Source organism: Lemur catta, chromosome 20, assembly GCF_020740605.2.
Source record: "Lemur catta isolate mLemCat1 chromosome 20, mLemCat1.pri, whole genome shotgun sequence".
Taxonomy (NCBI): domain Eukaryota; kingdom Metazoa; phylum Chordata; class Mammalia; order Primates; family Lemuridae; genus Lemur; species Lemur catta.
Genome location: NC_059147.1, coordinates 22,076,861 through 22,097,907, shown reverse-complemented (window position 1 = coordinate 22,097,907; position 21,047 = coordinate 22,076,861). Strand labels below are relative to the sequence as shown.

Sequence of the window (21,047 nt, the reverse complement as noted above, 5' to 3'; positions counted from 1 at the left end):
ACTGGAAATGCAAGGATTTGTTGCTACTGATCTACATCACAAAGGCGTTAACCTCAGAAGACAATAAGGAGCCATCAGGATGTGACCCTGCAGGAGCTTCTGAACACTGTCCAACGGCAAGGAGGCTCACTGGATTCTAATTTTCATAAAGACCCATGTTTCCAGCATAAATAAGAGCTTTCTATAAAATTCCCTACTGGCTGAGTCCCTGACCTTAGTGGTGATTCCTTCTCAAAGTCTGATTGTACCTAGAGCCAACTTACTTCAGCTTGGCCTCAAGGGCCCCCCAGAGAAAGTTATAAAGGAGGATGGGTCTTTCCTGGGTTTGTTTAATTAACTGCTACTTAAAACACTTTTTCTCTAAACAACTTACTGGACGTCCTACTACTTGTATACTATGATTTTGGGCACTTTCCTTGGCAAAAGTACCTACTTCACAAAACTCAAAAATGAGATAAGACAATTTATCTAAAACTAGAGTTCCTCTGCCTCTTGACAAAGCTCTGACAGTTTCTTAACGCTAAACACTGGTCAGCATGATGCTAATTTAGTTTTCCACAATAAGTGTGGTGACCAGGAAGCACCAGTTCTGCTGTTTCTGTCCTAATTGTGGCAGGAAGGGGCTCATTGCTCCTCTCAATTGTCACCTCCTCCCCCAGCCCTGCTCCGTGGCCTCCACCCAAAGAATAAGCCAAGTACCAGCTTCCCAAAAGATCTCAGCAGCAAAATCCTCCCCAAGTTTTTAAAAGGTGAAAGGCAAAAAAGGTGGAGACCTAGACTATATGTGACCCTGTTAAGATGTGTGGGTACTTACTCATGATAATGCTATCATGAAACACTTCCTTGAGCTGGGACCATTCTGTTCTGTTTCACTTCAACGACGAAACTGGCATCCAAGGCAAACCAAGGGCACATACACACAAGCCCTTTGTAAAAATAAGAACTCTGCGAAGACGGTCAACCACAGCCTTACCTGCATTTTTAAACACAGCTTTCAGAGATCTGGGGACTACATTATTACCAAATCTTGGCTTTGGAAGTACATGATACAGGTCTTAGGAACTCATTTCTACCGAGAATGAACTTACTTGCCCCATTTATCTCCACACAAAACTGTCAGGAAATGTCCATTCCTTTGGGGTTAGGGGGTATTTTTCTTGTAGGCAACATTTTGTCCAAAGCTGATTTTGGGCAAACATTTCTAATGTATTCCTCTAGCTCAGTTTGGCACGCTTTGGCAGACCACCACTTCCTGTCAGATCCAAGCCAATACCAAGTTGATGCCAAATAAGACATACCCAGCTCAAAGCCCATTTGCTTCCTGGTCTTCAGACTCCTCTGCCTCAACAGGAAAGCTTCAGTCATTCACCTCCATCCAGTGGATGTTTGTGAATGTCCTGCTGTCCATTTTGTCAATGAACAGGCAGCCCTGCAAGTGGTCCATCTCGTGCTGGATGATGCGGGCTGCCCAGCCACTCGCCTGCCACACCACCTGCTCTCCTCTGGGGTCCAGCCCTATAAAGGAAGGGACAGCCTGGGTGAGTGGGGACAGCTCAACTGCATCATTCTCAACCTCCTTCCTCCTTTCCCTGCCCCCACCATGGCTCTGTCCATTTACAACAGGCAACAGCAGAAAGCGAACGTAGACAGCAGCTCCTCTCCTTCCCAGGAAAGTCGCCTCAACTCTGCCCATTACGAAGTATTCAACCCGGTTCCCAAACTGAATAATTAGGTTATTGGGCTCACTATGGGGCTGAGAGATGAGAAATTATCTTTCTAAGGTGATTCCCTTCTGAACACTCCTTCCACTTGTGAGGTGTTGCTGTTGGCTCTCAACTCCTAACTAAGGTATTTCAGCTTGGGACACCACTGACTTCCTGATTCTCTTGGGCCATCTGGCTTGCTCTGGAGGAAAAATCATCGCAACCCCAGCAGAGAATCACATTCTGTAAAACATCCTGTTGTATGACAGACGGGCAACGGCTTATCCCCAGGGGTGGGCAAAGCCGGGTGCTACTTCTCCAACCCCATCGTGACAGATCTAATTGGGGCAGAAAAGTGCGTGTGTGAGATAGGGTGAGTCAGAGGGACAGAGAAGGAGCAAGAGAGCAGAAACAGAGACGGGGTGTGAGGTGACAGAGGAAATCAGGCCACCCTCCCAGCCCGCACTCCATACCCCCAGCCTCGTGCCCCATCCCTGCAGGCTCTGCTCCCACAGGAGCCCCTGCCAGTCCTGAGTCCCGTCTGCTCCTGGGCCCTGCTTGGCTCCTGGAGGGGCTCGCTGGTCAAGTCTGCACTCTCACTGGAGCTGAGCGTCAGCACCGGGGCGTCGCCTCCACAGGCGAGGAGACACGCAGTTACCCAGCCGCCCAGGCCCCCGCACCTGAGATCTGCACGGCCTGGAAGCGCGGCACACAGGCCAGGAAGCCGGTGACGCTCTCGCAGCCCTCGGGGAAGGTGACCAGGCGGCTGTCCAGCACGCGCAGGCTGGGGTTCAGGAACACGCGCAGGGGGAAGGGCTCCATCTGGCGCAGCTCACGCAGGCGCGGCGCGCACGCGCGGCAGAGCGCCTCGGGGAGCTCCAGGGCCAACACCTGCAGCGGCACGCCAAGCTGCGGCGCGCTCAGCCCGACGCAGTGCCGGCGCCGCATCACCTGCACCAGCTGCCGCACCAGCCGCTGCAGCTCGGGCCCCGCCAGCTGCGCCGGGTCCACCGGGGCCGCGACGGTGCGCAGCACCGGGTCCCCGACCTGGCACACATGCGTGTACGGCGGCCGCGGCGCCCCCCGCACCAGGTGCCTCACGTAGCGCCAGTAGGAGCGCCGGCGCGCCGGGCCCTCGAGGCCGTCCGGGGCGGCCGTGGAGCTGCAGGCGCGGGCACCGCCGGCCCCCGGCCCCTGTCGCCACAGCGGGGCCGGCCCGGCGCAGCCACGTGCCCGCAGCAGCCCCGGCAGCAGCGCGCCCCACAGCCGGCCCATGGCGCGCGCGAGCCGAACCGGCCTGGCCCCGCCCCAGCCGCGGGGGACGACGGGAAGCGCGGCCCGGGCCTTCCGAGAGCCGCCGGCGAGGGCAGGGGGCTGGGCAGTGACAGTACAGCAGCTTTATTGTTTGGCTCCACCACGTACATGAGTCCCGCTGAGCTCCCCCGTTACCTCCCACCACCGCCTGCGCACCCTCTCGGAGCCTGCCCCGTGCACTGCTGGGCGCGGCGGCCCGGCCCGGCCCGGCAGCTCTCCTTCCCCGCAGACCTGCCTGCCAGTCCCGCCGCCGTGCACCGGGTGCTGCATAGGTCCCGCTAAGTCTCCACGGCAGGCGGCTCCCCCTGCGGGGGCTCCACTGATTCCACCTCCTGTTGCCCTCCCTCGGGGCAGGCTGGGGGGACAGGTTCGAGGCTGGGCTCCTCGCCTGGAAGCTCCAGTGCTGGCGGTGTGAGCTCAGGCACTACCTCCTTTTCATCCAATGGGAAGACCGTTTCTTTCTTTGGCAGGATAAAGGCGAGAGGCTCCTGAACAACGCTGATGTTCACGTGCCCAAGGTCTCCGTATTTGGAGAGCTGAGTGGGTGGAACGCCTGCACAGATGATAGGGAAAGCAAAATGGGGGGAAAAGTTAATAAAATTCAATATAGCCGTCACAGGAAAAAAAAAAAAGAAGAATGAACACAAAGACCATATTCAGTACAGCAAAAACTGTGTTTGTGATATGGAACAGGAAGCTATATTGCAAAGCAAGACCAGGAAGGCAATCTGGAGCAGCACAGTGTAGGGTGGATGGAGCAAGAGCCAAGAGAACCTCAGTAAGCACGGGCTTCCCTGAGGCAGACCCAAGGGAAAAGCTGGGGCCAAGCTGAGGGTGGCCACTCTTGGCAGGTGTGGTCACTGACCCAGTGCCTTTTAGGAAATTGTTCCCCCCACCCCCGCTCCCATCACTAGGGGCACAGGGAAGTAAAAGCACATAGGAAAAAATATTTTAAAAACCCCTTTTCTAGATGTTTCATATAAATGGAATCATACAATATGTAGTTATTTTGTGACTGGTTTCTTTCACTTAGCCAGATATAGCCACTAATTGCATGATTCAATTTATATGAAATGTCCAGACAAAGCAAATGTACAGTAACTGAAAGTAGGCTGCCAGGGGCCAAGGATGCTCTAGAGAAATGACTACAGTGGTCATGGTGGGATCTTTTTGGAGTGATGGAAATGTTTTAAAATTGGATGGTGGTGGCAGTTCACTGAAAACACTGACTTATACAAATGAGTGAATTATTGAATAAGTGAATCACATAACAGTAAAGCAGTTTTTTTGTTTTTTGTTTTTTTGAGACAAGAATCCCACCCTGTTGCCCAGGCTACAGTGCCGTGGCATCGGCCTATCTCACAGCAACCTCAAACTCCTGGGCTCAAGCGATCCTCCTGCCTCAGCCTCCCAAGTAGCTGGGACTACACGCACGTGCCACCACACCCTGTGAGGTAAAGCAGTTTTAAAAATCCTTCCTCCTTTCTCTTACCTAAAGTCTGCGCTATCTGAGCTGGTGGAAAAAGTACTTGGAGACAGCGATTTAAATAAGGAACAAGGTCTTCCAGAAAGACAGTGCAGAACTGGACAAAGAGCTCTTGCTCCCCACTGGTGAAGGCAGCCTCTTCAGCACGATGGAAGGCCAGGATTATTTTGGTTACCTAAGAGACAAGGGCACCACCGTCAATATCTGGGGCAGTCTATCACCGACAGCAGTACACGAGACTAAGCAAAACCGTGCAGCCCTCAAGTTTTCATGAAGAAAGCAATTTCAAACACTACATTATATTATTATCTTATTTAAACGCAGAATTGCAGTCAATCTCCACTTCACTGACGTATTTTTGATCCAGCTTGTTTCATTACTGGTGTACTTTCCAGTGCCAGCAGAACACCATGAAATTCTATAGACATACGTAGTTCTTGACTCCCATGGGGGACCAACCACAACTGTGTTGGATCCAGGAAAATGAAGCAAAACTATAAAAGAGTTCTACTGAGTAAGGCCAGTGAGGCTCAGGAAAGCTAGAACCACTAGAAATTTGTACAAGAAGAAAACAGCTATAAAAGAGAGGTTCTATAAACAAACAACAGGGCAGCCCAGCTGACATTACAGATGGGTGGCACAGTGACAGCATTAAGAACAAGACTCAGGGTTAAACAGATTTCGTGGGTTCAAGTTCCAGCTTGGTTTTGTGACTTCCATGTGATTAGGTAAGTACTCTGTGCCCTCTGTCCCTCAGTTTCCTCATCTATAAAGTAGGGCCAGAAATAGGACCTAACTCATAGGGTTGTGAGGACCAAGTCTAACATGTAAAGTATGATGAATGCTACCTAGCATGGAGTAAGTGCTCCATAAATGTTTGCTGATTATTATTATGTGAATTTCATTGACTACAAAGCTTCAATGTCATGGTTTCTTGCTGTAACAGGAGGACACCAATAGAAAGATTTTATACAAGTCACAACTGCCACCTGACTGACAGCAATTATAAGGTGCCATTAATTATAAGAAGCATCATCCCAATACCTAAAGATTTAAACGTGTAAAAAGTGCACCATACTAGGATATTAGTATTGTTATTATTACTCAGGTCAGGTAGAATTCTAAGATGGCTCTCATGATTCCCACCCCCAGTGTCCACTCCTGTATTCAATCCTCTTTCCTTGAATGTGGGCAGAATCTGAGACTTGCTTCTAACTAATAGAATGTGGCAAACGTGAAAGATTTTGCAGATGTAATTAAAGTCCTGATCAGTTGACTGAATTAATCAAAGGGAGATTATCCTGGATGAGTCTGATTTAATCAGAGGAATCTTTTAAAAGAGGGTACTTGAGAGACTGGAGCAGGAGAAATGCTCTCTTGGGTCCCTAAGGAAGTAAACAGCCTCGTTGTGAACTGCCTGTGGAGGGCATGGACTCTAGCAGCTGAGGACCTCAGTTCTGCAACTGCAAGGAACCCAACCTACCAACCTGAATGAGTCTGAAAGGGAGCCCCAGACTCTAGGTGAGACCAGGTCAGCCAGCACTTTGACTGCAATCAGAACCTGGGCAGAGGACCCAGCTGTGCTGTGCCTGGACTCCTGACCCACAGAAACTGGGAGATAATAGATGTATTTTTGTAAGATGCTAAGTTTGTGGGAATTTGTTATGCAGCAATAGAAAACTAACACATTACTGAATCGTTACTACAGGTGAGCCACTTCATCAATTGTTCTAGGTCCCATGGAGGGAGGACTAACCAGAGCTTCGCAACCAGAGAAACCCCTGGAACCACACTAAACCTTGCCAAGTCAGCAGGCACCACTGTCATAGGGACTGGCTTATCATAAAAGTCTGGCTGCCTGTTACCAAAGAAGGCCCAGGGCAGCAGAAAGCCAACAGAGTGCGCTCACCTTGGCAAGGGCATCTTCCAAGGTCCCAGTCACATCCTGTGCCAGGGCCACGGGGCAGCAGAGGCGCAGGTCATTGAAGGCAACCAGAATATTGTTGAGGAAGCAGGCAAGGGGTGGGAAGTCTAAGAGCACCATTGGCGGCTGCAGCGTCCCCGGCTGGGTGGCTGGCACAGCAGCAGGCATGGTACTGCTGCCCAGGATGGCTGGAGCTGAGATGAGGGTGTAGGAGTTCATTTCATCCTGGAATTTCTCCACTGCTTCCTGAATTGCTTTCTGGAAAGTGCTGATGGCCACCCGCTGGAAAACAGGAGCTAACTGGCCCCGGAAGTCAGCCCCGACCCGGCTGAAGGACAGCCCAAAGTACATGCACTGGCCCAGCAGAGAGTCCAGGCGGCTGCCTATCCCCCGGTAAAGGTCGGTCTCCAGCACCTGCAGGAACTGCGAGACTTTCTGTAGCACCCAGCCGTGGAAGATGGCACTCTCATTCACGGTGTGCTCACCCACCGCAGGGGGCAGCAGTGGGTCCTCGTCTGAGAAGATGGCACGATACTGGGTGATGATATCAAAGAGATGGACACGGCAGGCCTCGATGGTTTTCGTGATATGGAAATAGGGGTCATCGTTAGGGATGGCAGTCAGGATGGAACGGAGCCAAGCATCTCGGGCCTGAAGAAACTTCACTCTCAGCTCTGCCTCGGTGAAGACATCCATGCGCCGCAGGTAGCCAATGACACGGAGGCAGGCAGGAAGCTGGACGTTGGTCCTCAGTTGCTGGATTAGCTGGCTCAGCATCAGCTGCATGGACTGGCGCACTTCATTCACGATGCCCTGATGACACAAGGAATGCATCACACCGCGCTGAGAAAGATACTCTAGAACCCATTCCACTAGCCCTGAATATTACAGACCAACATTCCCATGGCTTTTCAGAAATACGAGTAGATTTCCTAAAGCTGATGCTTGTGGGTTCAGCAACAAAGATCTGGTTGGCTCTTTTTTTAAAAATTCTTTTTATTTATTTATTTTTTAAGAGACAGGGTCTCGCAATGTTGCCCAGGTTGGACTTGAACCGCTGGGCTGAATCGATCCTCCCACTTCAGCCTCCCAGGTAGCTGGGACTGTAGGCACTTGCCACCACACCAGGCCAGTTGGGTAATTCTCTTGCTTAAAACCCTCCAATGACTTCCCACTGCAATCAATAAAATTCCAACTACTCATCATGGCCAACAGGCCCTGCCTGGTTCTCCAGCTTCAGCTGCTTCCTAATGCTCTCCCAGTGCTCACTACAATCCAGTCACACTGGCTGTCTTTGTATCCCTTAAACACTCCAACTTCTTCCCACCTCAGCCCTCTGCACTTGTTCTTCCCACTGTCTGGTTCGCTCTTTCCCCAGGTCGTTGCGTGGCTGACTCCTTCTCATTATTTAGGTCTCAGCTTAAATGTTACCTCTCCAGAAAGGCCTTTCCTGGTTCCTCTTCCTAAAGAAAACTACCCTAGTCTCCCTCTACTGCATTCCCTGGTTTATTTTCTTCAGACACTCACCACTATCTGAAAGGATCCTATTATTTATTTGCAATCATCAGACTTCCCACTAGCATGTAAGCTTCATGAAAGCAAGGGCCCTGTCTGCTTTGTTCGCACTGTGTCCCCAGCACCTAGAACACTACTTGGCACGTGATTAATACGTATCTTTGAAATGAACGAATGAATGAATATTTTATGTTCAAACCTCCCTGGCTGGCAGAAATTGATGTGAAACATGCAAGAGTTTCTACCTAAAGGTTCAGTCCTGACCACAGAATAAATGACTGTAACAACATCACTTTGAGTCCTCTCTGGCTAAGTTAGTTACCTGAATGACAGGGATGGAAGAGTATTTCCTTTCCAGTCGGCGTACGTAAGCTGCAAGCTCCAGGGCCTCTTCATAATAGCTATTCCTGACACAAGTGTCCATTAGTTGAGGAATCTCCAATATTTCCAGGATTTCTGTGTGCCGATTTAGTGTCAGGGTGTTCATCCGTCGGTTGGTGCTGATCTCCTCAGCTTCCTTCACAAAGTTCCTGGTAACAATCAGAACATTGGTCCCTCACTGCTCTGTGCTCAAACCCTACTTACAGTTACCAAGCACACTTACTATGAGCTGGGCACTGGGCTGGATGATCTGATTTAATCCTCGCACCATAGTTATGAGGTAGGTACTAAACACTTGAGGAAATTTTTAATCCCAGAGAGGTCAAGCAACTTGTCTAAAAACACACAGCTAATAAATCATGGATAGATCTGAATGCAGATCTGCCACTTTTACTAGCTGCGGTACTTAGCATCTCTGAAACTGCTTCCTCACTGGTAAAATAGTAACAGGACCCACCTCATGAGGGTGTGAGAATTATATGAGATGATGTGTGTGAAGCACTTAACATAGAACCTGACAGAGTACATGTGTCAGAGTAAAGAGTAAAAGGGACACAGAGTAAAATGTTCCTTTAATAAAAGCTATTAGCCTCCAAGCCCCAATCTTACCTAACAGTCCCTCAGATCTTAGTCTTCCATTCTATTGTTCATTCTTAGTTCCTGCCACAGTCAACTTTCTCCCTTTCTTCCCTATAATTGCAGAAACCTGCTTTATCAAGTCCCCTATCTGGGGCATGGAAGGATACAAAAGCTGTTGTCTAATATTCAAAGGCTCAAAAAAAAAAAAGTTTAAACTTTGATCAAGAAAGGCTGAAAGGGCCAAGGCAGGAGGATCCCTTGAGGTCAGGAGTTTGAGACCAGCCTGAGCGAGACCCTGGCTCCACCAAAAATAGAAAAAATTAGCCCGGTGTGATGGCATGGGTCTGTAATGCCAGCTACTCAGGAGGCTGAGGCAGGAGGATCGCCTGAGCCCAGGAGTCTGAGGTTGCAGTGAACTATGATGAGGCCACTGTGCTCTAGCTGGGGCGACAGAGTGAGACTCTGTCTCAAAAAAAAAAAAAAAAAGGCTGCAAGGCATAACTAGAATAATGGACTGAGGATCTAGGCAGGAAGAACAAGGAGACTTTCTGATAATCTTCGATGCCCCCAAACGGGATGATTTCCTTATTAGCTTCCCATTACACAAAGTTTTGGAGCAGATGACCTCCAGATGAATGTGCACATACATTAAGCTGACATTCACAGAGTGTTAACTATCTCAGAGCCGATGGTAAGTGCTTTACATGGATCCAATTTATTCAGTGCTCACAACAGCCCTACGAGGGAGGGACGTGCTCCTGGGTTCCAATTCCGACTTCCAAACTTACTAGCTGTGTCCCTGGTCAAGTCACTAACCCTTTCTGTGTCTCAACTTCCTCATATACAAAATGGGAGTAACAGTACCTACCTCGAAAGGCTGCTGTGAGGTTTAAATGGATAAATAAAGCGCTCAGCGGAGACCCTGGCACAGGGCAAGCGCTATGTAGGTGTTAGCTATTTCTATTACCGTAAATGTCAGCTATTACAGAAAAAAGCCCCTTTAATGCCAGGCCCGCCGCACCTGCAGCTCTGCTGGAAACTGGGCAAGCGGTCGAGCAGGCGGCCGAGCGACGCCTCCACGTCGCCGAAGAGGCGGTGGATGCGCTCGGTGCACTCGGCGCCGCGGATGAAGGTCTTGTAGTTGGCGAAGGCCAAATCGCGCGTCTGCTGCAGCAGCTGCGCCCGCTCCTCCGCCAGGCGCTCGGGCTCGCGCCGCAGCCGCTCCAGCCCCGAGCCGCTCAACTCCCGGAGGTAGCGGCCCACATCCGGCCGCTCCCGCCACTGAGCCTCGGGGAAGCGGTCCCGGAACAGCGACGCCAGGAGCCCTTCATCCTCCACTTCCCCGAGAGCCGCTACCGTGGCCGTCGCAGTGGCCGAGGCCGTGACTGGGGTTGGGACAGTAGCCGCCGAAGCCATCTTCCCAGCAGCAGCGTCACTTCCCCTCCGAACCGGCGAGGGCGCTGGCTTAGAACCTAGGACCGGAAGAAGCTGGGGCTCATTTCCGCTCTCTATGGTTTCTCATCCGGCCGGTTTTCTTTCTCTGGCGGTCCTCCAGGCTGTGGGGCGCTGGCGTGAGGAATGACGAGAATGGGGCTAGAAAGGCAGGATTTGGGGTTGCCAGGGAGCAGCTGGAGGCCGACTTCCGTTTCCGGCTACTGAGGCACGAGGATCCGGTGCTCCAACCCAGCGGGGAAATGCGGCCTTTGACTGAAGAGGAAACCCGTGTAATGTTTGAGAAGATCGCGAAATAGTAGGAGCGCGCGGGGCGGATGAGGGGATGTGCCCTGGGGAGGGGTAGAGTGGGGTCGCGGTGCCGGGACTAGTCCATTCAGGGGCGGCCTCCGGTCCTCCTTTTGCCCTCAGCATCGGGGAGAATCTTCAGCAGCTGGTCGACAGGCCCGATGGCACCTACTGTTTCAGGCTGCACAACGACCGGGTGTACTACGTGAGGTGAGGCGGGGCCGGGAAGGCAGCGTGCACCCGAGTAGGGACCTGGGTCCCACCAGCCTCCCTCATTTGCAACCTTCCTTCCCCGTAACCCTTTAGTGAGAAGATCCTGAAGCTGGCCGCCAATATCTCCGGGGACAAGCTGGTGTCGCTGGGGACCTGCTTCGGAAAATTCACTAAGACCCACAAGTTTCGGTTGCACATCACAGCTCTGGATTACCTTGCACCCTATGCCAAGGTTTGTAGGGCGGTTTCCATTTTGCCACTGGGGATGAAGTCAAGGATGAGGACCCCATCAGAACGGCCGTTATTGGTTGGCTTTTCTTCCACGGAGCCCCCGACAGTGCTTGGGATAGTGTCAACACATGGAGATTTTCAGAGGTCTCGGGCCTGCTTGGGCATGGGATAGGAGTGCTGTGCGGCTACGTAGTCCTAGTTATCGTCAGCAAAGTAGAAAAGCCTGTGCAGACCAGATCAAGCAAAGTGCAAATACGTGGCTGTGATGAGGACAGTGGGTTCCAGAAAAAGAGCTGTTAAACTGTCCATGGGAGAAATTGCTTGTAGAGTTCAGGAAAGAACTTCCTGGCAGATCTGTTTAGGAGATAAAAAGTTTGAAGGAAACATGCATCTCTCTCTCTTTTCCTTAATATTCTTCCCAAGAAATGAATCACAGATCCAGAAGCTACCTTATCTGCAGGGATATAACTATTAACGTTTTTGTGTCGCTTGGATTTTAATTCTTTCTTACAGTATAAAGTGTGGATAAAGCCTGGAGCAGAGCAATCCTTCCTGTATGGGAACCATGTATTGAAATCTGGTCTGGGTCGAATCACCGAAAATACTTCTCAGTACCAGGGAGTGGTGGTGTACTCCATGGCAGACATCCCTTTGGTGAGTAGAGATGTTAGCTATTACAAAAGTCAAGGATTTTTTGATTCAAGAAAGATATATTTTCAGTCTGTGTGTTTGAAAGACTAAATTCTCTCTTTGAATTCCTTCTGAATTCCTTAAAGACAAGAACTGTAATTTTTTTAAATCCTTGTTATTTTTTTTATCTTTGTTATACTCTCGGCATGAGTATACTGAATGACTTGAGTGTCTCTTCTTTTGAATCCCAGGGTTTTGGGGTGGCAGCAAAATCTACACAGGACTGCAGGAAAGTAGACCCCATGGCGATTGTGGTATTTCATCAAGCAGACATTGGGGAGTACGTGCGGCACGAAGAGACATTGACTTAGAAAGAAATCATCGCAAGGACTTTACAGCTGGGCTGTGTGGCAGGGCCGAGCTTTGTTTCCTGTGTTTGTGTGGACTCCACCATCACGTTGAATTTTGTCAACACTGACATCTTCAGGGACTTCTTACTTTAATATTCTATCACTGACAAATGCAGGCTGGATTCTTATACAGAAATGGCTCCAAAATGGGGTTTCAGGTCTTTGTGTTTGTGACTAGCATACTACTATATTAGTTTTATATTTGAATCAGAGGGCTTCCTATTCTGAGTAACAGATTCTGAATTTTTGGAACTGAGGAGAAGAATAGCTTATAATTGTTATCTGTGATAACACTTTGTTTTCCAAACTCATGATAATAACATAATGGATTTTCTCTGTTATTTATTAATATCATGAAAGATACATATTGCCATATCAGACTAGTAGGCCATGTCTGGGATTTTACAAATGAAAATTTGTCTAAAATAGTAAGAGCAATTCATTCAGCTATTTTTCTGTACAGTAAGTGCTGTGTGGTATGGTTCAAACCCCAGTGCTGCCACCTACCAGCTGTATGGCCTTGGATGAGTCATTCAGCTTTAATAAGCTTCATTTTCTTCTTCTATTTTCAAAAACACAAAACTGAAAATACAGCTTTCGCTATCTGCCTAAGAGTGGTTTTTAGAATTGGAAATCATTGTAAAGCATCTAGCACAGTGCCTGGGAAATGATAGGTGTTGAATAAATGGTAAGGGTTATTTTTATATTGCATATATTATGTATTTCTATTACTAAGTGTTGGGTCTTATGAATGTAATTTGATTATATGATCTTATTTTTTATAAACTGTTTTCTCGGTCTCTTTCTGGGATGGGATGATCCCAGGCTGAAATGTTTTTTCCTTCACTTTGATTTCATAAAACATAATTTATGAACCTCTACTTACTTGATTGGACTGGACTGGACTAAAAGCACTAATCAGAGACCCTGAAATAATGACTGGGAGGAAAGTGGGTCATGCCTGTAATCATAGCACTCTGGGAGGTTGGGGCAGGAGGATTGCTTGAGCTCAGGAGTTGGAGACCAGCCTGAGCAAGAGCAAGACCCTGTCTCTAGTAAAAAAAAAAAGAAAAATTAGCCAGGCATGGTGGAGTGCACCTGTAGTCCCAGCTACTCTGGAGGCTGAGACAAGAGGATCGCTTTAGCCCAGGAGTTTGAGGTTGCAGTGAGCTAGGCTGACGCCACTACATTAGCAAGAGTGACAAGTGAAACTCTGTCTCCAAAAAAAAAAAACAAAAAAACAGACCCTGAAATAAAAACTTAGCTTCTTTGTCCTTTCCTGTGCTTTGCAAAATTATTTTAGAATTGTTAAAATATTTTTTAAAATTAACATTTTATAGACAAAAATTTTAAAGGCTACCTGGATTGTAAAACAAAACAATTTCTTTAATGAATACTGCTTATTTTTAATTCCAAAGGTGACATCTCTAAGAATAAAACATTTTCAACTGCAAAAAGGCACTCTACCAACTCCTGCTTTTATGTACAACCAAACTTGATTTTGGCCCATCTTTTTTTAATTCTTCTCCCTTCTAAGGTTTTCTGTTAACCCCTAAATAGACTCAGTGAAGGTTAAGGGACTGCTATATGATGAACAGTATTTTGATGGTAGCATTTAATGTGTACTTTAGAAATAGCCAACCTCAGAACTTTTACATTGCTATTTTATTGCCATTTTCTCTTTGTAGATGCGTGTAATAGACAAAAATATTAAGAGAAATTGATTTTTTCCCATAATTTTACAAAGCTGCTGTCAGCTTTGACTGTAAGTTTCTGCCCAGAAGAAAGGAGCTGTCATCATCCTAGCTTAGCACCTGGGCTTCTTTGTGTCTACAGTTGTTGGAACATTGAAGAGACGCTTTAAGAAATACAGCTGCAGGATCCCAGAAAGAATAATTAAAAGGCTCTGGGCTGTTGACCACCAGTTCACATAGTTATAGTTTGATTGGAGAAGGAAAAAGTCAGCCATTTTCCTCATCCGGGCAAAGTTGTAGTATCGCCACATGTGAAAGATATTGTTCTGTACCTTTCGTGTACTCTGCTATGGGAGAGAAAATAAAGAGATTTCCACCCCCTTCTGTCATCCAGCCTCACCTGGATGCTCACCAGCACTAACCTAAGTTGTCTGGAAGTTGAGTAATTTGCTCATAAGATTTGAAGATATATAATACTATTATAGTTGATGAATGCTGGTTTGCTGTATATGAAAAATGGTCTGGACTTTAGTGTTTTTTTTTAAAACCCTCTGGTGCTGGAATGGACTTTAGTTGGTTTTTTTTTTTTTTTAATTTTTTTATAATGCAAAACTTCAGTGCCCAAACTAGAGAGCTCTTCCTACAGATCTCTAGATTGAGACCTGTACTCAGCACATGATTTCTTCTACTCGTCTCTGTGTGGTAAAAGACAAGGGCCTGCAGACTTGTAAGCTTTGCAGGCCATACCGTGTCTACTACTGAACTCTGCCGCTGCAGCACAAAAGCAGCCCTAGACGATATGTAATTGTCAAATGAGCATGACTCTGTTCCAGTAAAACTTCCATTTACAAAAACAGGCGGTGAGTTTTTGTGCATCGCGTAGACTATCAAAGTGAACAGACATCCCACAGAATGGGAGAAAATACCTTAAAATTATATGTCTGAAAAGGGACTTGTATCTGGAATATGTAAATATTCCTACAATTCAACAATAAGAAGACAACCCAATTTTAAAACAGGCAAAGGATTTGAATAGACGTTTCTCCAAAGAAGATATACAGATGGCCAATAAGCACAAGAACAGAGCCCTCAGCATCATTAATCACTAGGGAAATGCACTCAAAACCACAAGATACTTCACAACCACTAGGCTAGCTATAATAAGAAAGGCAATAACAAGTGTTGGTGAGGATGTGGAGAAATTAGAACACTTATACATTGCTAGGGGGAGTTTAAAATGGTCTAGCCACTGGAGAACAGTGATAGGTCCTCACAAAGTTAAACAGTTACCATGCAACTCAGCAGTTCCAGGTATACAGAAATGAAAACATGTTAACACAAAAACTTGTATGCAAATGTTCATAGTAGCATTATGACAGCCAAGAGGTGGAAACAACCCAAGTGTCCATCAACTGATAAATGGATAAAGCTGACTTTATTCAGCTACAAAAAGGAATAAAGTACATAAAAGGAATTGTATACTTTTTTCTTAACTGGTAAACAATTTTTATACCACACACCATTTTATTTTATTTTTTATAGAGATGAGGGTCTTGCTGTGTTGCCCAGGCTCATCTTGAACTCCCGGCCTCAAGTGACCCTCCTGCTTCAGCCTCCCAAAGTACTGGGATTACAGGCGTAAGCCACCATGCCTGGCCCATACACCATTTTAAAGTGCACAGTATAAAGTACTGATATATACAGCAATGTGGATGAACTTTGAAAACATGCAAAGTGAAAGAAGCTAGACACAAAAGGCCATATATTGTATGATTCCATTTATATGAAGTGTACAGAATCAGCAAATCTATAGAGATAGATAGTAGAATAGTGATTGCCAGGCCTAGGGCGGGGGGGGGGGGGTGGTCCATGGGGAATGGTGACTAATAGGTACACAGGGGTTTTGGGGGTGTGATGAAGCTGTTCTGGAATTAGATGCTGGTGATGGTTGCACAACTTTGTGAATGTACTAAAAACCACTGAAGTGTCCACTTTAAAATGGTGTAAGATATGTATCAATTAAAAAAAAAAAGGCAGTGGGCCTCATTTGGCCCATTGGCCCGTGAGCCAGTTTGCCAACCCTTGGAATAAAACAAGTATGAAATATCAAGATCTCCAAGCCATAAAAATGTATTAAAAGATTGAAATTCCCCTGCCTGTTTGGTTTCTACCCAAATGAACCGTCACTCGAACAGAATTACTCCCATAATTTTGACCTTCCCTCCAAATTTAAAAATCAGTTTTTATAGATGTTTCTCTCCCACCAAACACACTCTATTACCTCAATTGCATCCAGAGTATCATTCAGTTGTTTTCTTGTATTCTGTTTGTGGTCCGTCTCAGGCCCCTCATAGAAGACTCCAAAGTTGAGGTACACTTGGACGGAACCAAAGTGATTTTGCTGATTTTTTAGACAAAGCTGATAGAAACCTGTAGGAATTCCTAGGTCAGTAGCAAGTCTTTGGTCTCCCACCCTTTGTTAAGGTTCCCCTAGAGATACCCACTCTCCAGTTTTAGAACTGCTACTACAACAGCTTCTTTTTAGGAAGTACAAAGATCCCACTTTTTACATGGAAGACACTGATCTTATGTGAAACTTATTTTATTACGTAGTAACTTAAAATGATTATATTTTGCCAAGTTTCAGTAACTTTAGTTCTTTCCATACTGGATACAAAAGGTTTTTCCCCCCTCTTTTCCAACCTGTAATTCCTACATCTCATATTAAGAAACTGCTGCTCAACCGATTGAGTTGAAATTAAGAGCATGGTGTTTGCCTGTTCCTTGTATACCTTTAGAGCTGGGGATACCATCTTGAACTTGAAACTAGGGAAAGAATTGATGCATTCATTGTGAATGAAAGAAGCTGTACTACTGGAGTAATTGCCTGCAAGGTGTTCTGTACAGTGACTCATGGTTTGGGGGTATCTACTGACTCGAGTGGGCTCTCAACCTGGGGTTGCCTCCGTTTGTGTGTGAGGGGGTAGGGGCTGGTGGAAGATCGGGTGGTGGTGGGATTAGAAAGGTGTGGCAGTTTTTGAAAGTCCAAATGATTGAAAGGCACAGGATTGTCTGATGCCCCTGTTGAGAAAATCTGTCTTTTTCAGTATACTTGGCTAGGGCAGCTAAGACTGACTGGTGCCGTCCAAAATGGGACAGGCTTGATTTGGCTGAGAGAATTTTCTAGCTGCTGAAGTGCTTTGTTGTGGATATTTCACATGGCCATTTATTTTCTTTTGTTCTGAATCTGCTTTTAATAACTCACTGAAGTATTCTGATGACTGGAAAGAAATGCTTCATTGTAATAAATTTGTTAATTGGAATTCTCTATTATAAATGGGTCTCTGTTTTGGTCACTTTCCCAGCATCTGATCAGTTGGAGATGATGAGATAAAATTGATCTGCTGAACCCTAGTTATAATGGTCACCTGGAGACCTGACCCCAAACTGCCAGGGAACTGACACTTGACAACCTTAGACATCAGGAGTCTCCAGGAACACTGGTTTTTGGTGCTAAAGGCTGATTTTTTTTTCCCACTGTTTCACCGTATCTATGTACTTCCTCATTATTTTCCCAATTTCGTAGAAACCTATGATTATTATAACAGCTGGGGTGATGTAAACAGACCTGTCTCTTGGGTAGAGAAGTTAATCTGGCCCCGAACATCCTGGGAGGTGCCTATGAGGAAACCCTGTGGGGTATGTGCGGTGGCAGCAACATGTCGGTCATGTGACATTCCCACTGTCCGCTGAACCTGCAAAGACAACATCAAAGAGGGAACAAAGACCCTGCTACATCACTAAGACGCCAGCTGACTGGTAAGAGTGACATCCCACAGTCATCAGCATGGGATACCAATCTGGGTTGGTACCGCCTAACCCCCAGGATTTGGAATTGAGTAGAGGATTCTTAGTTGTCACAGTGATGGTGCTGGGGAGGGGGGCACGGCAAAGTTAAACATCTGCAATGTCAGTAGCAGTACAGCAGAACAAAGAACTGCTCAAAATGCTAACAGCACCACTGCAGATAAAGAAGCCATGTCTTGCTCAGACGCCACAGCTGGTGTGGATTGGTTAAAATGTGTGATTCTGGCTGTAGAGTTCTTGAGTGAACCTGGTTGTTGAGCTCCCTGGTGGTGTCCCAGATTTGGGCATTTGCTGCCTGGCAGCCCACACCTACAGCAGCAGGCACTCCATTGACACTGGTTCCCAAGCTGGATCTTGATAAGCCCAGGCTACAGCGAGCTGACTACAAGGTACTGTTCTAATATTAATTCAGAGAGAAGAAAAAGCTCTGATAAGTTAATTTAAAATAAATTTTAAATTCCAGTTTAGTAGAGTAAAATCAACATAGTCTATTACTATGTAAACAAAAATTAGAAAGTTTAACAGGTTTCTAAGATAAAGAACAAAGAAAATGAAAACTTTAATATTGGGCTCACCATCCTTGAGCAGTGTAGTATAAGACCACAGTATGGATAAAAGTACTTGACCTATGAACAGGTGACCTTCCTAAAAAAAAAACAGGATTGTCTGCTTGAATAGAGAAAACTTGAGCTAGTGATTCTCCAATTTGCTGGAGTTACCATTAAAGGCAGGAAAGCAGATGTTGCTCCTCCAAACCTATAGACTGAAGCAGCTTTCTCTGAAATCTCTGGATCAGTCCCCAAAGTACCACATTCATGTTGTCTTATTATAATATTTTACAAATGCATCCTCTCCCCTCTCCAGGAAGAGGTATCCTGCTTGTCCCATGGCTCTGAACACACTTCTGTAGCCCCCGATTTGAGAAGCCAAACCATATGTTTTAGTTCCTGTTGGTGATTATTCATCTGTTTCCCTCTAGCTCTAGTTTCCATTAATACATGGGGAATCACAACATAATAAAGAAAAATAGAACTTGTTTTGGTCTAAAACCTGACCCACTTCACGAAAGGGAAAAAAAAAAGCCCCAAGTATGGCCAGAGGAGCCCACATACCTCGTAACTGAAATAGAAGTATCCAGTCTGGTGGGCAAATTGCCAAAAGCATTCTGTGCCTCCTGGAGGGATCATGATGGCAAAGTCATGTCGATCAGCTCCGCGGAAGAGCAGCTGTTCCCCAGAGCCACTTATGGGTTCTGTCTTCTGACTCCTAGATGTCACTAGATTCAGAACCACCAGCCCAGCCCCAAAGAGCAAGGGGAACATGCTGCTTTCTGGAGGCGCCTCTGCAGGTGTACTGCTTGCAGCCCAGTGGAACCAAGTAGTTCAGACAACCGCTGGGATAATCATTAACACCATGAGTCACATGTAGGCCAACTTCAGGGTTATGCATAGATATTTAATAATAGAACTGCCATGACACTCCGATTCTGGCTCACAGGAAGAGGTTTTGCCTTCACCTCAAAAGCTCAATGGCTTCCCAAACCTTTTTCATGCATGCTAGATAGAATCTACTACCTCAGAAGAGATATTTCCATCCATCCTCTGGGCTGTCATTTTTCAGTTCTTCTTGGGTAAGTTTATTTACAACCATCTGAATATACTTAAAAAAGTTGGCTGGGGAGGTGTTTTTCTTATGCATGTCAAATTGCTAGTGGATACCGATTGCTCCTATAAAACAAATCAGGCAACACCTGTTTCAGCAGACTTTCTGCTCAATGCTATAGCTCAGAGCAAAGCACAGCATGTGTGCGCACAAGTTGGAATGGATGACGAGTGACAAGACAGTGGTCAAACCCCTCTGCTGTCAGTCCTCATTCTGCTACCTTCCCCAACTGATACATCCATCTAAAACTATCCAAACCCACTTAAAGACTATTATATTCAATAACACTCAGTCTTTCTTCTTTTATTCATGACTTCTTCAGCACCCACAGGCAGAAAAAAAAAAAAAAAGCTATCCAAAACCCACTCAAAGACTATTATATTGTTCAAACCCTCAATCTTCTTTTATTCATGACTTCAACACCCACTGACTTCATGGCAGGCGCTCAGCTGAGAGACTTACCTGCATCTTATTTTACTCTCGCAACAGCCCCCTTCAGGAGGTGCTGTGAGCTCCCACCTCAGAGACGAGGACACTGACATTCAGGAGAGTCAAGTGACTGGCTCACGGTCCCACTAGCACACCTGGCAGAGCTGGGGTCCTGAGGCAGGGTTATGCTCTTAACCACCACGACCATGTTTCTCAAGCTGGCAGTCTCTTCCGTTCTGACAATATCTAAACATTTTCATTTTAGGCATCATCTTAAAAAACACAACAGCATTAGCAACTTCTAGCCAAGATCAGAATTCATCACATTGGCTCCAAGTGTAAGCTAATAAAGCAGAAAACAGACTTCATGAATGTGGTTCAGTTCTAGCAAAGGCCAAATGACATCGCACTAGAGACACAGTCGCTCTGCGGCAGTCTCACTCAAGGGAAAGCAGGAGAGGCTGGGACCATCTTCCAGTGCAATGTGACGCCAGCATCCCTCACTGAGTCCCGCCATTGCCATGGTCCCAACACTACTCAAGTCACCAGCAGCAACTTGGATTCGGCAAAACAATCATCGGTTTGTGGTAAGTTTTATGGTTCCACAGAAACTGTGTAAACATAGTTTAATGTTTGTATACATTTCAGTAACGCTGTAACAACACTGAGGTTCCCTGAAAAAATATTAATGGACTTAGGCATTTCTCAAGTTTGAGAAATACTGATTGGGATATTTTGCTTCCCTAAATCCATCACCATTCTCCCTAGAGAACACCATCTAATGATGTGAGCTGAGGGGAGAAAAGCTTCAGGATTCTAATCTGGTTTGGAGGGAGGCCACACTAGCTGCAACCATATGGTAGCTGGACCAAAAGGAGCTCAAGTTCTCAACCTCTCCCTGTGGTTTCATTTGGGGTTGGTTGACAGAAAAACCATAGTACCAACCCCCCAAATGCATAGTTAATAGGTGATAAAGCTGTACAATGCTTTCAACTTATAACTAAAAGGTGAATTTTAAAACTTTACCTTTTTTTTTAAACCTTGCCTTTTACTCAAGTGGAAAAGAGGGAATATTTTTGTCTCCAGAAAAAACTATGTTCTATGAGGTAAGGGACAAATGAAGAAGAAACTTCAACATCATCTGTTTGACACAGTTTCCAAGGATCACAGCATCCAATACAGTTTCACAATGGCTTCTTGATCAAATAGTTCAGCAAAGTTTGTTCAACCTTTTGCTACCTCCATCTGTGAATACATGTTGTGCTGCAA

At 46.4% G+C, this 21,047-nt stretch overlaps 3 protein-coding genes across 4 annotated transcripts; 1 reads left to right on the top strand and 2 right to left on the bottom strand.

The window, feature by feature from the left end:
* Positions 1-952: 952 nt before the first annotated feature.
* On the bottom strand, positions 953-10,544 carry COG8 (component of oligomeric golgi complex 8). Of its 2 annotated transcripts, XM_045533385.1 has the most exons (6): positions 9,924-10,544; positions 8,265-8,472; positions 6,413-7,240; positions 4,510-4,678; positions 3,394-3,570; positions 953-1,515 (listed from the first exon to the last, which is right to left on the bottom strand). In XM_045533385.1, exons 1-6 carry the CDS (start codon positions 10,316-10,318, stop codon positions 1,358-1,360), a joined length of 1,935 nt encoding a protein of 644 aa, XP_045389341.1. In that variant the 5' UTR covers positions 10,319-10,544; the 3' UTR covers positions 953-1,357. The 2 variants fall into 2 exon arrangements, with proteins under 2 accessions (XP_045389341.1, XP_045389339.1); XM_045533383.1 differs by lacking the exon at positions 953-1,515 and having other exon boundaries at positions 3,086-3,570.
* On the top strand, positions 10,187-13,007 carry NIP7 (nucleolar pre-rRNA processing protein NIP7). The gene is made up of 5 exons (XM_045533388.1): positions 10,187-10,652; positions 10,766-10,852; positions 10,949-11,087; positions 11,600-11,740; positions 11,968-13,007. The coding sequence occupies exons 1-5, from the start codon at positions 10,597-10,599 to the stop codon at positions 12,085-12,087; spliced, it is 543 nt and encodes a 180-aa protein (XP_045389344.1). The 5' UTR covers positions 10,187-10,596; the 3' UTR covers positions 12,088-13,007.
* Positions 13,008-13,788: 781 nt separating this feature from the next.
* On the bottom strand, positions 13,789-21,023 carry TMED6 (transmembrane p24 trafficking protein 6). The gene is made up of 4 exons (XM_045533382.1): positions 18,800-21,023; positions 17,449-17,575; positions 16,102-16,250; positions 13,789-14,167 (listed from the first exon to the last, which is right to left on the bottom strand). The coding sequence occupies exons 1-4, from the start codon at positions 19,007-19,009 to the stop codon at positions 13,934-13,936; spliced, it is 720 nt and encodes a 239-aa protein (XP_045389338.1). The 5' UTR covers positions 19,010-21,023; the 3' UTR covers positions 13,789-13,933.
* Between the last annotated feature and the right edge of the window lie 24 nt (positions 21,024-21,047).

Coding starts and splice junctions, on each gene's coding strand:
- COG8 (XM_045533385.1), bottom strand. CDS start 10,318: ATGGCTTCGGCGGCTACTGTCCCAACCCCAGTCACGGCCTCGGCCACT. Junction 8,473..9,923: donor AGTTTCCAGCAGAGCTGCAG/GTGCGGCGGGCC, acceptor GATTGTTACCAG/GAACTTTGTGAAGGAAGCTG. Junction 4,679..6,412: donor TGGAAGATGCCCTTGCCAAG/GTGAGCGCACTC, acceptor CTTGTCTCTTAG/GTAACCAAAATAATCCTGGC.
- NIP7 (XM_045533388.1), top strand. CDS start 10,597: ATGCGGCCTTTGACTGAAGAGGAAACCCGTGTAATGTTTGAGAAGATC. Junction 10,653..10,765: donor TTTGAGAAGATCGCGAAATA/GTAGGAGCGCGC, acceptor TTTTGCCCTCAG/CATCGGGGAGAATCTTCAGC. Junction 10,853..10,948: donor GACCGGGTGTACTACGTGAG/GTGAGGCGGGGC, acceptor GTAACCCTTTAG/TGAGAAGATCCTGAAGCTGG.
- TMED6 (XM_045533382.1), bottom strand. CDS start 19,009: ATGTTCCCCTTGCTCTTTGGGGCTGGGCTGGTGGTTCTGAATCTAGTG. Junction 17,576..18,799: donor ACTTCTATTTCAGTTACGAG/GTATGTGGGCTC, acceptor TTGTCTTTGCAG/GTTCAGCGGACAGTGGGAAT. Junction 16,251..17,448: donor CTTCTCTACCCAAGAGACAG/GTCTGTTTACAT, acceptor GAATTCCTACAG/GTTTCTATCAGCTTTGTCTA.